General features: G+C 36.4%; 1 protein-coding gene across 2 annotated transcripts; it reads right to left on the reverse strand.

The window, feature by feature from the left end:
* Positions 1-1,856: 1,856 nt before the first annotated feature.
* On the reverse strand, positions 1,857-9,042 carry LOC145580188 (E3 ubiquitin-protein ligase RING1-like). 2 transcript variants are annotated; one of them, XM_081637581.1, is made up of 2 exons: positions 7,699-9,042; positions 1,857-2,072 (listed from the first exon to the last, which is right to left on the reverse strand). In XM_081637581.1, the coding sequence occupies exon 1, from the start codon at positions 8,895-8,897 to the stop codon at positions 7,704-7,706; it is 1,194 nt and encodes a 397-aa protein (XP_081493707.1). In that variant the 5' UTR covers positions 8,898-9,042; the 3' UTR covers positions 1,857-2,072; positions 7,699-7,703. The 2 variants fall into 2 exon arrangements, with proteins under 2 accessions (XP_081493707.1, XP_081493706.1); XM_081637580.1 differs by having other exon boundaries at positions 7,688-9,041.
* Positions 9,043-17,223: the final 8,181 nt, after the last annotated feature.

The following is a 17,223-nucleotide window of genomic DNA, read 5'->3' on the forward strand; positions in this document are numbered from 1 at the left end:
TTGTCGAAATTATAACAATATGGGTGTCTATTTATAGATAACGAAAAAATATGAATGCTGGTATATTTTTTTAAATAATATGTTTAAAATTATTAACGTTACAAAAATTGTAATGTTACTTAACTGTTGGAGATCCAATAGCATGCATCATGACACTTGGCAAGCTGATGTAGTCTGCCTGTGTTAGCGATATTTTTAAAATAAAAATAATGTCGGTTTAGTGCATTGGAGAACATTATGCTACATTTTGGACCACAAGAAATCAACAAAGCCTTATGTTTGCCAGATGAACAAAATTCACAAATGATTTGATAAACCAAACCATTCACAATTGTTCATGGAATTGTTCATCAATCCCTCATTTTGAAATATTATTTTATTAAAATAGTAACACAAATAATTTTAATCGTTTTTTTTTTTTTTGACGCAATAATTTTAATTGTTCATTGTTAAGGATTCTCTTAATTCATTTTTTGTTTTTAACTAATTCTAAATAGGTTAAGCATATGAAAAAAAAATAAAATTGAGAGAATAATTAGTTTAATGGTTTGGCTCATATTTGTATCCTCAACATCAAGTTATAACACTAGAGAGTAGAGACCTTAATGATAGGATATGTTATATTTCATGATCATGTCCTCTAGTGAAAAACAACAAAACAAAACTTATTACTTCATAATATGATATTATGATATTCATAGTTTAGTTAAAAAAAAGCTAATATTATTCTTCCAAAAAAAAATAATAATAAAACAAAATAAAACATACAGTATTGTCTATTATTCACACACATAATGCATAACCAGTTAATCCCCAAGCCATGCTCATTTTATTTCTGATGGATTTCACCAGGAGGCCCCGAAAAGGGGAATCGTCAAATTGTATGCTTAACATCCAAGTTCTTCATGTTTGTTTCAGGTTTTCTACCACCATTTGCTGCTATTGTCAAGTCTACGAATAAGCCTAAGACTAATTGTAATCCGGCGCAGAACAGCGCCATTCCTTTCATCGGCACATAATTTCCAAGTGTTAACGCCAACATTGTAGATGCTACAATTGTTTAAGTTAGCTGACCTTCAGCTGATGGCTGAGGCTCACATAGCTAGTATGCCTACCTTGTGCCTGAAATAAGGGCATGCTTTTACTAAAACACCATTGAAAGTACTGTTCATTTTATTCTAACCTGTTAGAGCATCTCTAATGGCAAGCTACAATGCCTTTGTAGCTTACTTTTCCTCATCAATTTCTAAGCTACAACACTTTTAAGCAACAAATTGTTCCAACGGTAAGCCATAACATATGTAGTTTGCAAAAAAATAAAATTTTAAAAAAATAAATTTATAATTATACACATGTTACAATATGAGTGGAGTTTATTTGTCTCTTTTTCAATCAAGCATGTAGCTTGGTTGGGCTACAGTTGCTTGCATGTTGCTCAATTTTTTGTTCTCCAACGATAAGCATGTAGCTAGAAACTTTATTTAAATTGCAAGCAAGTCCTTATAATTGAACCATTGGAGATGCTCTTAGATTTCTGACCATTGTAAAATATCAATAACCTCAACTTGAGGGGAAACAGGGGGTACTTCGCAAACGTCTGCAATGTATTGGCATGTAGCTGTGTTACTTGCTAGTACCATTTTCAGATTACATCGAACTACACAGGCTATATATGAATGTAATTTGATAACGTTTTTACATTTCACATCATGCAACAAGACATGAAGTGCCTCGCTTAAGGTGTGAAAACGCCACCATGGCAATGGTTCATTAATCAACCATCTTTTCTTAAGCAACCAAGATTGGCAGGGCACTTATATATTTTTAAAGAAAAAACTCGCAAGAAACAGAAAGCAGGGGCCAAACAGCATAATATCATATTCTGTATAGAATACACATTAAAATACAAAATTTTTCAAGGGCAACATTTGTTGAGTCTATATTGAGATAAATTTGAACCATGAACGAGTATACAGTTTACCTACAATTATTACCATTAAAGATAAGAATGTATCTCAGCTAATCTTCACTGTATAAACAATTGTATTTCTCCCAAATCTTACAGATGCACCCTGCAGGAACATACAGACAAGATCCATTAGTAATTGCCATATGATACGCAAGTGATTATAAAATTGGTAACTACGAAAGAACTAGACATAACAGAACAGCAAAGGTCCGATTCATTCTTCATTAAGAGACCTCAGGACAAAGAAGGTATTAAGGTATCGGAAAAGCCCAAAAGATAAAATCTAGGCACGTGTCAACAAACGTGTTACTTTTACTATTCCAACTACGGTAGCCAAAGAGTGAAGTTTTGAAAAACAAGCTTCTTAGATGTTAGGAGACTATGAAAAGAAACTTTTGATATCAAGCAGTAATTGGTGACAAGGAAAACACTTGATAATTCCTCTTGTTTAGTGAGTGATGGAAACAGCTTGGCTTTGGCATATACTGCAAGGAGGGGAGGCGTTGCCAATGGCATACCTGCTAACAAGCAATGCCACCTCTAATCTTCAACCCCATTCCCAAATCCATCCCAATTTCATCAACCCAAAACAGTAGTCAGAATTATGTTTGTAAAATTACATAAGGTTATCAGTACCACTATATCAATGACTTTTAGTTTTAAACCTCCAGCACTCTACTAATACCAAAGCAGAGCAGACTGAGACCATGCTGCATATAAAGGACAACCAAGAACCATTAACCAATGCAATATATAAAATCTGTAAGCAGAAAATTGGGAAATAATAAACACAAACACTATCCAAGAGACCAAGACTTCTCATTAATAGCACAATTCAAGCTCATTAATCCAGGCAATAGCAATGTATTCATTTCTAATTACAAAAACAATGCTCCCTAATAAATGAGAATAGTTAAGTGGTAAAGAAAATCGTGAAAGAAGCACATACAATGCAAAGGGAAACAAAATCACCACATTCATATAGGATATTCATGCAATATCTTTCAATGGCATGACTAGGATACTATAGATTATGACCTTATATAATACAAAGCTGTCAAAGACTAGTAACAATAAAGTGGATTATCGATCATTAACTAGAAACATAAAACCAAGTCAGTGAAGACCGTAGAAAGAAGCCAGCCAAACCAGAAGACACAGAAACGTAGCAAATCAACATTTCCACACATTTTTTCCACTACACCGCAGATTTTCATGATACAACAACATTATGTTTCTCATACTCTTCAATTCATTTTAGGTACAAAAAAAAAATCATGGATATATAAGGGGCTAATCGCAGGAAATTTTTTCACAAAATAACCTAATTAAAGTTATTAAACACTTGGAGATGCCAGATACATATACTTGAATCCAAGAAGATAACGTCAAGTAGCATAACTGCACTGCTGGAGCAGCTTTCAAGATGAAGTTGATACAAAACAGCAAAATTAAGTTCAAATCACATATCACTTGTTTCGATAACAATAATGCTATACCAGATTGGGAAAAAATTTCAATACAAAGAGAAAAATGGGTAAATCAAATATCAATAAAGCAAGTGATGAGCAGATCATCTTCAATCAATCTCTTCAGCTAAAGATTTTTCAATTAAACAAGTACTACAATTTCAGACAATAAAGACTCCCTCCGTCCATTAATAAGTGCTTATATTCCTTTTCGGGTGTCCAAACTTTAAGTGCTTACTTCCAATATTGGCCGATTATTTAGGACCATTTTACCCTAATCTCTAATATTAAATCCCCTATTTCTCCAAGGATTCCATCCAATTGTCATAAATTCTCCTACCCACTCACTCATTTTATTGTACTTGACAATTCACTTTTGCTTTTAATTCCCACCAACTCATTTCACTCCTCTTCCTTTGCCTATTAAGAAATCACCAATCATTGCTTTGAAAGGAATCCAATTGCTTTATCCTTTTGCATTAAAATCCATGAAAAATGAGAAATGAACACTTAATATCGGAACGGAGGGAGTAGCAGACAAGTTATAAAGCGGATAAAAGTGAAATTTGACACTAGGCCTAATTTTTTGTGCCACAATCAGCGTATGTAAATGTTTACCCCCAAGTACCCAGTACCCACATCATCACATAGAGAACCTATCAAAATTGTAAGTGGTTTTAGAGGCTACATGAGAGTTAACAGCAGCAGACTTATACAAGGAGATAGACCAAAGAGTATGCACTCAGCACACGGTATTTTTCTAGAGCTCCAAGCCACCAATCTGTCCTACTATGTAACCCTGCACTGCGTAATGAGATTCTTTGAACATTGAGTCGTATAACCATTATTCATGTAATTCAAAATGAACCCTTCTGATTTAAGACATATAACCTTATGAATTATCAAATCACCAAAAAAAAAAATTGACTTCTGTATAGGGATTATTTTCTATTTCATAATTTAAACTGAGACCTTGCTTGGTTCAAGTCCCCAAAAAGAAACAAAATAGTGCAGTAAAGGCTGTTAAAAACAGAAACGGACTTTACCACTTTCCTTCCCATGTTTGTTTTGATTCCATTTCTTATGTTTTAACACATCACCGCTCTTCAATCTTCCTATTATCTCCCTTTTTAAGATGATTGATTCGATTCATTTTTCAATGATTTCATAATTCCCCGCTCTACAATTCTCCCTCATTATCTCCATTCTATGTCTTCTGCCTTTCTGCCACATTAGATTGCCACGCCCCAACAAGATATAGTGCTTCCAGAATATGGATGACCACTTCTGGTCACGCTTACGACACTGAATTCCTTTCCTATGTCAGTCTATGTTGTGCAAGAGCGTGTGAATAGTCGAAAGTCAACATGGTGCAATATTTGTGGAAATAAACATACTAAGTTTTACATTGTGACATAGCAGTATAGCACTTGAAAAGTCCCTTACCGCTCAAGTAGATGAATTGAAAACAATAACTAAATAACTCAATTGCAACATTGTTACTAGAAGACCCAGCAACTAGACTTTGATGTCTATGGTCTGCTTTATGTAATTCAAGAATGGTCACAGCACATCAAAAATCTCAGCATTCAAATAGAAGGTGCTAAAGAAACAAACAGAAAGAGAAAATTTAGTTCATTGAGGGATAGATCCATAAGATGCAATATAGCCTCCAGGTCCATATGTAAATCCTCAACTGGTCCATAAACTAGATTTTTTTTTCTAAAAAAACTAAAACTTTTCTTTGCTCTGATCTGTGATCAAGTTTTACTATATGCATACAAAACTTGGTCCCTAATCCAAATTTCTTCTTCACTTGATAACTATTACCTTGCAAAAAACATATAAACTAAGATAACTAGACAACCCAATAAAACTGAGCAACTTGAATAGTCTACAATTGTAGCACAAGTACATTACAACAAGAAGACCAATTTTAAAATCCAAATTTCATATGATGAAGAAGCTCAATTTTATGAATTCTGGTCCTCTAACTGTAAGATTCTCTTTCTGACACAACAAGCTCAGCATCTAAATTAAATTGCTCAGTATCTACATTTAATTGCTCAGTATCTAAATTAAATTGCTCAGTATCCAAATTATATTGCTGAGTGGCTTTATGGTTTTACAAGTTAATGAGCAAAGGCAAGTCGAAAATGAAAACCTCAAGAATCCTTTTTGAATCATGTGCACTAATTAATTACATTATGAGAGAGATACAATGAAAGAAGTCGAGTGGCACCAATAACAAACAGCAGGTTAATTAAACTTCTCCAAACTCAAGAAAATCCAATGTGATGGCACTGCCTTTTCAGCCACATCTTAGTGATCTTACACACCTCCATATTCCATGCATACCAATTCCTTCCCAAAATAATAAATGGACACTCAAGCATTATGATTACCTAACCTCTAAGCTTCTTGTTCAATAAAGTCTGTCATTGCTAATTGACTAAGACTATTCAAAAGTGTCAAACTCGTTAGAAGTATCTAAGATAGACAAGTCAAGCTTTTCCGTACTTCCTGATTATTATAATGATCTTGTTAAGTATTCATCATATTTATTCAATAAAGTACATACACAGACAGCACTAGTACAACAGAATGATGTGTTGTAAGAAGACTTTTTGGCCAACAGCAGGTGATGACAGAGGAACTTCTATGGTAATTGAGTGAAATTAATAAAGCAAGTCTATCATCTATCAAGTTGTAAATTATATTATGTAATGTAAAAAGCTTAGTAATTACATTCATTCCTAATGAAAACATAGTATATCTGCAATTAAATTTGCTAAATGTCATTATATCTCATCATTCTATCAGCTCCAGGCCATACAAGGAATGACCAAAACAGAATGCAAAACAGCAAATACTTAAAATCATCCGCAATGACAGCTTTAGAAATGCTGGATATACAGTGCTAAACTCAGAAGACAACAGCAAACAACATGGAAGCTCGTAGAAACAACCATCATACTCAATCAGAGAAGAGACAAACCTTTATATTGACCATATTTAGACGAAGAACCAACTATCCTCATTTTCATGTTCTATTACTCCATCTTTATTTCAAATCTTCAATACTATATCAGGAAACTAAAATGTCACAAAGACTAAATGCTATAAGCATATACAAGGAGAAAAAAGTAAACTGAAGGTAGCCTAGACATTTTCAATCTCAATTTTCATAGAGCCACAGAGTATTATCGATGAGAAATAACAAAACAAAGTATGACACTTAGGAAGGAAACGACATAAATCAAGGGAACGGTCTGAAATCTATTAGATGGCCCTATTATTCCACACAACTTTAATAAGATTTTGATCCAAGCCAAAAGCTGCTTAACATTAGAAGGTGTTCAGTCTAATCTCTTTTATCTGACGCTTGTTAACTTCTGAAGTATCCATAAGCTAGACAAGAACATCTGATAAAATACAGGTCTTCTAAATTTTATGCTTCTTAAGTTTATCAACAATGTAATTTCTTCACATGAACAGGGTAAAGAAAACCACTGATCAGTTGATGTTGGTCATACTCAAGTTTATCTAGAACAAAACAATAGTGTGATTGGACTTCGACTCCTAGAATGCATGACCTAGAAAATCCAGTAGATTGGGCAAAATTGAAGGAAGGAACAATTGGTGGATAGAAGCAATCAAGGAACTTACAAACTAGGCAAAGAATGTGCTTCCTGTCCCCAAAAAGAGGGGGACAGCAACCAAAACAAATGAGTACAAGGCCCTCACTTTCTTAACTTTAATTAATCTAGTTTTATAATCCCATGAAAATACAAGTCTATGTAACTAATGCTGTTTCTGCTTGTCCAATAGTACGATTGGTGAAATACTCAAATACATATGCTGCCACCACCATTTACTCAATTTACCTATATCTCAACAGTGTTAGCTTTGCATAACAATCTCCAATAATTAATCATTAATTAAGAAAATCTAGAAATAAATCACGGTATTCGGTGTGATACTTGAATATCATCTAATTATCAATGCAGTGAATGCACATCCAAAAATATAAACCACTATCATTCTGTAATACTTGAATATCATCTAATCATCAATGCAAGTCCGAAAATATTATTCAATATCATTCCAGCGATGAGAATCAAAACAAAGCACAACCATAACATTAAACTTGAATAACTAAGAATACTAAACCAAATCAACTAATCAAATTGAGAATCATGGAACCATTTAATGAAACAAACACAGAACAAAAGGCAACAAAATATACCTAAAACACACCAGCATTAATCAAGGTCTTCTGTTCGGGTTTCTGATCCAAAGTCTGGATTCCCCCTCCTCCTCGGGTTCGCCTCATTACCATCACCAGAAGCATTACTCCCCTCGGCTGAAGACCCAACATTTCTAAACGGCCAAGGCAACGAAATGTTAAAACTCCTCTCCACAGTCCGATCATTCTGCGAACCCGCCTCAGACGACACCCCATCACCACCAATTCTAGTACCATTACCACCCCCATCACCATTACCACCGCCAACAGCACCAGCACCATCACCAGATCCCGGATTCTCCCTCCGGTTCCGAATCCTCTGCTCATAATCAGGATCATCGGTAGGCAACTCATGGCGGCAAACAGGGCAAGAATTATGCAACTCCAACCAAGGAAGAATACAATCAGAATGAAAAACATGTTTACAAGGCATCTGTTTAGCTTCAGCACCAAGCTGAAACTCATCCATACAAACAGCACATTGTGAAGAATCAGATAACAGCAATTCCTCCGTTACTTTAACAATTGGCAGCCCCTCGACTGCGGTTTTCGAGGCCGGTGGCGTACCGTATCGATTCGGATCATTCTCCGCTAGCTGCTGAATCAACTGCTCCAACCCTGGTCCAAAGAAATAATCCCCCAAATTCGAGGGTAACCTAAAATTCCCACCACCACCACCACCACCTTGTTCAGGGTTAGCGTTCTCAATAACAAATTGAATGTTAGCACCCCCAGCTCGCATAGTCTGAAGATAACTCTGAAGAAATTGAAAAGGGTTGAAAACATCGGTTTCCTGAAAAGGGGATCTCTGATTACCCCCATTTCCGCCATTACCAGAACCTCCAAAAGCTCCACCCCCGAAGATGGCGGAGAGGTCGATAGGCTCAATAGGAGAAGCGGCGGAAGAAGAAGAAGAAGAAGGGGGGAAGAAGAAAGGGGCAAAGGGTGCGAGGTGATCGGCGGCGGAAGCAGAAGGAGGAGGAGAGAAGAATTGAGCGAAAGGAGAGGAAGAAGAATAGGAAGAAGGATTAGGGTTTTCGACTTCTTCGAGGAAACCGCCATTGCAATGGGGGCAAGCGAGCTCTTCGGAGGAAGAAGAAGAAGGAGAGAGAGAGACGGTGCGATTGCATTGATAGCAGAAGTAGTGTTGTGGTGTTTGAGAGAAGGTTGTTGTGGTGGTGGAAGGGTCGTCAATGGCGCCGGAAGACATTGTTGTTGGTGGTTCAAGGAAAAGACTGCTGTTGTTATGCGAGGGAATGAGGCTAGTTTTTTTTGGTTTTGGTTTTTTTATTATTATTTTTTTGTTTAAATGTGTTTGTTTTTGTGATTATTTTTCTCTCTATGATATGACTAAATTGAATCTTGATATGCTATATTTCGGTGGTGGGTGTAGGTGGGGTTGGAGAAGGGGGGAAAGAGAAGAATATTGGCGTATTGCTGATCTATTGGGTAAAGGGGATTATAATACACACTTATAAATAGGGTAATGGAAATCATTTAAGATTCCTAAGAGAAATCCCTTTGTGTTTACTAGATTTTATTAAAGAGAGATTTAATACAATTATTTTTTAAAAAAAAAAAAAATAAGAAAAAGAGTAAAAGTGTTAGACACAACGAGGGGAATACCTAGCGCATCTAAGGAGATAATGGGGTACAACGTATAAAGATGAGTTAATATAAAGGGTAATATCCATGTTATTACTAACAAGATGTCCTACATTGGCGATCCAATATGCAGCTTTGTTTGCTTCTCTGTAAATGTGATGGATTTCTCAATGGTGAAAATGTTGGAGGATTCTCTGGATGTCGGTGATGATGTGATCTATTTGTCATAGTGTAGACCAATTCCTTTTTAGAGCATTAACTAAAAGGATATTATCGCCATTATGTGCAAATGTTGAGTTTTGTGATGGATAGTGAGAAGAACGCCTTTGTCGAGAGTTGTATCCTCTGCAACGAAGACGTTGGTATTGCCAGGGTTAAAGGTGTGAGCTTCAATCAGAGTAACGACATTGTCTCTTATGATAACACATGTTGCTGCTGAATTGTTTTTGAGTGACCCGTTGAAATTAAGTTTGAAAGAGTATATATGAAGGGGCCTCCTAGGCGACCTGGCAAGGTGCATCCATGCATGTGGAGTTGGTGGGTTAATAGTGAGAATGGATTCAGGATCTTTGAATAGGGGATCCCAAGCTAAAAAAAGGTATCTATGAGATATGATAGTGCGACACTTCCACTTCTTTAGCGCAAAATGTGCACAATGGAAAGTCCGAGGGATATCTAAAGTGCCATTTTTGAAAATTATGGAATTACATTCTTTCCAAACACTCCATAATTAAATTTTTTTAAAAAAATAGAGTTATTATTTTTAAGGTTGTTTAAAATGAAAAACAAATTCCTAAGTGGAAGTGTACTTCCTTACCAATTTACAGTTAAAGGGTGTTGTCAAATTTCTTTTGAACTTTCACAATCGAGAAATAGGTGCTCAATTGTCTCTCGAAAGGAGTTACAGAATGTGCGTTCTCTAAAAGGAATAGTTTTTCAGTTATGAAGAACGTCCCTAAACCCAAGAATGCCATGCAACATTTACCATAAGAAGATTTGGATCTTAGGGGGATATCTAGTATCCATATCCATATATGAGGCCACTTAGGTATATCTTGAGTAAGATTGTGTTCTATCCATGTGGCTGACTTGACTAAGAAATGTTCGAAGGAGTGGGGCCCCCTACTGATGTGTCTGTCAAATCTGCATAAGGAAAGGCAATGCTCATAAGGAGAGCAACAATATGATTTAAGTTTGTAGTTGTCCCATTGCGTGCGTGTTTGGAAGTATAAAATCTACAGCTTTAAATCACTATCCACTTGACATCCTTGTAAGTGTAAAATTTCCAGTATGTTTCCATTAGTAGCCCAATTATCTATCCAAAAATAAATGTCCTTTTGTAGGGAATATTTCAAGCCATTAACCCTAAGCTTGAACCCCACTGTGATCATACACTTAAGCATGGTGGCGTCCAAAGGGAAGGAAGCTAGAGCAAAAGAGTCGCCAACAAGTTTTAGGAACTTGTAAACCGTTCACAGGGTGAAGGTTACACCCCTTAACGATCCATGAGATCGTCAACTCCAAAAGGTCTTGAACCAAATAGGGTTCGGGGATGAAGGTACAAATCCAACCTAAAAGAGATTGAACCTGCCCTAAATAGGCCTCTACTTCATTCTTCTCGTATTCATGTGCGCTTTCTGACTAACATGCAATCAACAGATTAACCCTAAACCTGTTTATCTATGTTGGTTGAATTTAACGTACAAGTAAAACTATTATTGGAGATCACTTGAATTATAATCATATTAGCCCTAAACAAGATTATTAATTATCTTATTAAGCGTGATAACAAGTACAAATTCCCTTTAAACATGCATAAAAGGCGTGATAAACAATAACAATAATAATCATCAAGCAACATAATAATCATAAAAATAATAACAATTATAATCATGATAACAATCATAATAATCATAATTATCATAATCATGTTAAAGCATAATATTAATAGCAAGATCCTAGGCATGATACTAACAAGATTAATAACAAACCCTAGCATGTCACTAAACATAAAAATCAAAGCTTTAGCCCTAGCATGATACTAACATGATATTAGAAAAGAGTAAAAGGCACCCTAAACATGATACTAGAAAGAAATAATAACATCCTAATATGATGCTAGGAATTAAACAAATTTAAACATGTTTTCTACAAGAGTAGAGCAATAAGATTACATACTTTGATGCCTCGTACCTCTTTCTAATAACAAAATACACGCGTTAGTAACTTCAAGGAAAATATAAAATCAAACAATTAAATTAAATAAATATTAAAAGATTAGGGACCAAACCCTCAGAAATTATAACCTTTCACGTCTAGAGTGAAGGCAACTTCGAACTTGGCTAGGTGTGTCTAGTGCTAATGTATGAGGAATTATGAGAGGGAAGGTTTAGAAAAAGAATAGAGAGAAGGAAAGCTTCTAGCTTTAGAGAGAGAAAGATGATTGTTGTAGATGATTGAAAAAAGGGGAGATATGACCTCTATTTATAGGAAAAATGAGAATTGAAGAATAAGAATAGAATCCGAATTCGAATCGAAATAAAACTCGTCGGTCAGCAGTTTTTGCGAATTTTGTTTTTATCATAACGTTTGATCTAGAAGTCCAAATAAGTCATATAATATGTCGTTGGAAAGATCTTGAAGTCTAATTTCCAAAACAATTAGAATCAGATTAAATATTTTGTATATAAAAAGATATGGCCGAAATAGTGGAAGGGTGTCAGTTTTGGATAGAGTTTCGTATTCCTTTCATATCTTTTTCGTTATAGCTCGGAATTAATATTATAATATATCATTGGAAAGATAATTTCAAGATCTATCCAACCATATAAGATTTGGATAAAAATTATGAGGCACGAAAGTAATATCTGACCGTCTTTGAACATCTTTAAATTCGAATAGAATTAGGACTTAAAAAAGGAAAGTTTTTATTCAATTTCAAACTCTTTGATTCTATCTTTTCAAAAAGGATAATTAAGATCTTTTAGAATCTTATAGAAGCTTCTAATTAATCCTAATTAGTTTAGGAATGGGATTAAACCTTTGGACCCTCCACATGATCATTGGGGCGTAGGTAAAATCCGGTTTGGGCCCAGTTTAGTATTTTGGCCATAACTTCCTCATTATTCATCGGAATTGGGATTATAATATATCGTTGGAAAGGTCTTTTCAAGCCCCATCCAAATACACCATTATTAGACCCTTATCATGGACCAAAATAAACTGGAATGCACGTTTTCATAAAACAGGGTGAAAAAAGAAATATTTTCAAAAACAGAAAGAAGAGATATTTTAATAAAAACATGCTCATCACTAGACTTTTCACAATTTCACCTCGTTCGATAATCAAATGACGTGAAAGGTACTCATCACTGGTTTTAGTTTTGGGGAGACACATTTGGGTGTCTACAGAAGCCCCCACTTTGACTGAGTTTGGAGAAACGCAAGTTTCGAAAATGAAAGTCAAAGTATCGATAGGGACGGAGAATGATTCAGAACTTTCTGCAATCCTAAACCATTCTTATAACGCCGATACCTGCAAACTAGCGTTAGTTAAAACAGATAAAAGAGTTAAGAAACGCGTATCTTGCACCGTCGAGCACACGTCTCTGAAAGTAACCGATTTATTGCATTTTGTTTTGACGACCTTCCACAAGCTAGAGAACGTCATCCCGCCTGAAGACTGCTACGCTTGTAACTGCCTCCAATTTCCGCTGTGATAATCTTCCGCAAGCCAGGGAACACTATCGAAGATTGCTTCGCTTGAAACGATCCTCTTCCGCTTTGTGACCATTTTCCACATCTTAGGGAACACGATCGAAGATAACTCCGCTTGAAATCACCTTCAGTTGTCGTGATAATATTCTGAAGAAAATTATCGAAGACCAACGCTTGTCGATCTTTTAAAGTGCGCTTGAACTTTGTTTCCGCTATGCCAGTACGTCAGCGCTTTTGCTGCTTGAATTTTGATGTTGATGCTTTCGGTGATGACAATCCTCTTTTCTTCAGGAACAGTTGTCAACACGACTGTTGTATGATGTATGACAATCCGATTTAGGGAAAGTTGTCAATGCCACGTAGCAATCCATCCTTGGAAATGTTGCTACGATGAAGCGACAATCCGTATCTCGGAAAATTTGCCAAAATCCAATTTTGGGAAAAGTTGCCAATGCTTCATAACAATCTGTCATAAGAACTTTGCTACGATCGACAATCCTTATCTTGGAATATAACTCTTGAAGCAATCCACCTTGGAAATTTGCCAACGCTATGCGACAATCCTTTTAGGAAAATATTGCCACTACTGACAATCCGTGTCTTGGAACATTTGCAAAAAAGAGTCAACTGACAATCCACTTCGGGAAAATTTGCCACTTACTGAAATGAATGACAATCCACGTTGAGGAACCTTTGCCGAAATTTATGATGAGTAGAGACCTACGACAATTCTTTGGGAAATTTTTCCATAGGGAACCATGTATATGACAATCCAATCTTGGAAAACTTGCCAGAGATGACAATCCGAACTTGGAAAAAATTGCCAAACAGAGAAGGAGCACGACAATCCACGCTTGGAAACTTTGCTAGAGATGACAATCCAATCTTGGAGAAATTGTCGAAGATTTTATGAATGTATGACAATCCGAACTTGGAAAAACTTGCCAAATAGAGAAGGAGTACGACAATCCATGCTTGGAAACATTGCCGAAGGGATGACAATCCAATCTTGGAAAAATTATCGTATAAGTGCCTGCTTTTGAACCGATGCCTTGGTGCTTGTAATGAGCCAATGCTTAGGCGCTTAAGCTAAGTGAGACGATCGTCGTCAGGTCAATCACTTACTGTGATTGTAATCGAGCCGACTACTAATCATGTCAATTTGCTTATAGGGGCTAACTGGCGTACCAAGGAACCCGAAATTGCTGTATGAGATCCGCATAATTTAACATGGGGCCATGCATTGCGTCGCCGCACTGGCGCGCTTTTCTTCTGTCGCCAGGCGACAGCCTTGTCGTCTGACGCTGGAGTCAGGTTTTCATTCGCGGTTTTTCGAAAAAATCCAAGAATGTTCTTGTTCACTGGAATGTACCTGCATTTATATTTTGGACTATAGGACTTTGCTTATCTTTCTTTAGGGTTGACCTAAGACTTAGTATTGCTTGACTCGACGTGTAACTTGATGTACTCAAATCGACTCGTGTGCATAGACTTAACTCGATGTGATAACACGACATGACTCAATGTGTACATGACTCGTGTGTGCATTGTAATGTGATCGTGCGACTCAAAAAAGCAAAAATTTCCGTCATTTTTGTGGAGGGTACCGACTTTCTCCCGAAAAAGAAAGACGCGAAAAAAGAAAGAAGCGAAGTTTTTGAAGGTGCATGTTGAATAAGCTTAATCCGTTAACGTTGTCTCTCACAATACAAGGATTGTAACATCTTAGACTATCCTGGTTGACTCGATAATGAAAGTATTTAGGTAACTTAGGCGCGGAGGCTAAGTACTTCATACTTTGTGATGCAATGATGAGTGATTTTGTTATGACAAAGTATGCTCCAACGTTGTGTTAAGATTTCATGACAAATGGTTCCTAAGGGAAAGACTATTTGCTCATGTATATGTGTAGTGTGTGAAAGTGACACTAAAGTTAGGCCGCAAGGGCTAAGTGTGTGGAAAAATATTTTGAAAAGAGTCAAATGGTGGTGACTCTTAGGCTGAGTAGGCTAATAATGTAGGGATCAAGCCCCCTAAGTCTAGCTCTAAATAGAAAAGGATGAGCATTGGAGATCCTTTGATATGATCATGGTGTGAGTGTGTGAATGTGAATATGAATGCATGTTATTACGGCCGCAACTCGACGTGAGGTTGCCTACGTATCCGTTAGGAATCAGGCCGAACATAGCTTTAGCCGAACCTCGCACAAGTGTGTATACCTCAAAAAGGTCTTTTAAGGGTTGTAACGTGGTTAGGATAAAGGTTTGAAGAAGAGGGGGATAAAGGCTCAACACCCTAGGTAAGCCCCCAAGGTGTGCAACCTTGCTTTTGAATCTTTGTATTTTTATACTTGAGTGTTTTAACTCTTTTTTCTTTTTTTGCTTTTGCATTTTTTTTTATAAGTGTGGGCAATCCCGATCATGCGGTCTATCACTCACTTGGCATTCATGTTTCTCAGGCACGGTACCGAGCACTTGATAAGAAACGCAATCTGAGACGTGTTCATATCAAAGACATGTTCATGTCAAAGATATTGGAACACTTGCCCTTTTGTACACTTTTATTGTTTCTATCTTGCTATTTTAATATTTTGAAGTCACTCAAGCTTTTTATGAAATTGAAAATTGCGTAAGTTGCACACCATCCCATCCCAAGGTTAGGTAGATATGAGTTGAAAAATGAAAGGTCTATCGTTAGACGAGGCTCAAAGTGGTTTATCAAAAAAAGGATTGTATATTTAAAAGGGTGAGAGGTAATATGATGTGGCTACAAGGGGGTGCCTCAAATCATTGGTATACCTTATGCTTAGTTCGACATGGTTTTTTTTTTTTTTTTTTTTTTTTTTTTAATCCAATGCAATGCAATGATCATATGCAAGAAGAAGAAATGCTCATTTTATTTTAAAAAGTGAAGGGTAAAAAAATCAAACTCTAAGAAATAAACCTAAGGAGGATGTAGGGTACCTATGCTAGACTTGTTGGGGAAGGGTTTGAAAAAAAGAAGAAGAAAGCATGAAATCTTGGTGAGAAGCTTGCCTTGTGCATTTGTTTCATCATTTCATACCCTTTTTTTTTTTTGTCAATCACATGACTCAAACTCGATTCAACATGTATGGATGGGAAAAAAGTGTAGTAAGGTGAATGATGTATGAAGGAAGCATGTAAGATGAAAGTGGTGTAGAAAGTGTGAAAGAAGAAAAGTGTAAGATATTTAATGTATGGAGAAGTGATGTGAAAGAATGTGGAAAGCTATAGAAATTTCTGGAATAGGACGGACCCCCAACTCAAATGACGGAAAGGACGACTCATGCATGAACCTAAGACATGGTCATGGTGACATATACAAAGTGTGTGCTAAGACTAGCGAGTGTAGGTAACATGTTAAGACTTGTGTCATAACCATGTGGCTAGACTATGTGACTAGACTCAAGCAAAGACTAAGTTAAGACTTCACGTATGTGCACTAAACTGGACAGGTTGTAGTATTTTAGTCATAACTTTTGATATGTGAATTCGAATTGGACGAAACCAACGGAAAATGAAAGATAAAACTCGGGGCTACAGATCCATAGGTTATACGACTCGTAACTCTTTCTAGAACTCTGGCTATGACCAAAACAAGTTGACGTTTGTGCAGTATACGGGAATAAAAATCCGAGTTGACTCAAAGGAACTATGACTCGATATTAGACATATTTATTAGCCAAATTAATTAACTAATTAATTAAGAAAAGTCCTTTAGTCTTTGGTTAGTTTATTTAGACTTAAACACAAGTCAAACAAACGGTTAGCACATATAGGGTATGCACAAGCAAAGAATGCACAAATAGTTCAAATAGTCACAATATGATGCAATGAGTTTGCAACCTAACCATGGCTCTAGTTCTCTAAAGTTCAGGATATGGGTTAGTCAAAGAGGGTCCATGGTTATGAGTCCGGATGCACCGCGTGGAAGCCTTACCTTTGGAAGGGTTAGCGTGAGTGGATGGGACCCCGCAAGTTAAAACTTGCTTCCACGGTTTGGTGGATTCACAAACTCGGATGTACCCGTCGTTGCCAGGAGCGTTCGATTGGGTAGATGGAGCGTGAACCCCCAGAGGGTTATGTCCATATGTAGAACACATATGGGTTTTAGAAAAGAGACAAAAACTCAATCAGGAAGTAGAATCGAGCCAACAGTGCTAGAAATGGTCAAAACAAGAAGGCAGAGTTCTG

Source organism: Chenopodium album, chromosome 14 (assembly GCF_948465745.1).
Source record: "Chenopodium album chromosome 14, dcCheAlbu1.1, whole genome shotgun sequence".
Taxonomy (NCBI): Eukaryota; Viridiplantae; Streptophyta; class Magnoliopsida; order Caryophyllales; family Amaranthaceae; genus Chenopodium; species Chenopodium album.

Bases quoted from the DNA above. Each gene is read 5' to 3' on its own strand.
- LOC145580188 (XM_081637581.1), bottom strand. From the start codon at position 8,897: ATGTCTTCCGGCGCCATTGACGACCCTTCCACCACCACAACAACCTTC.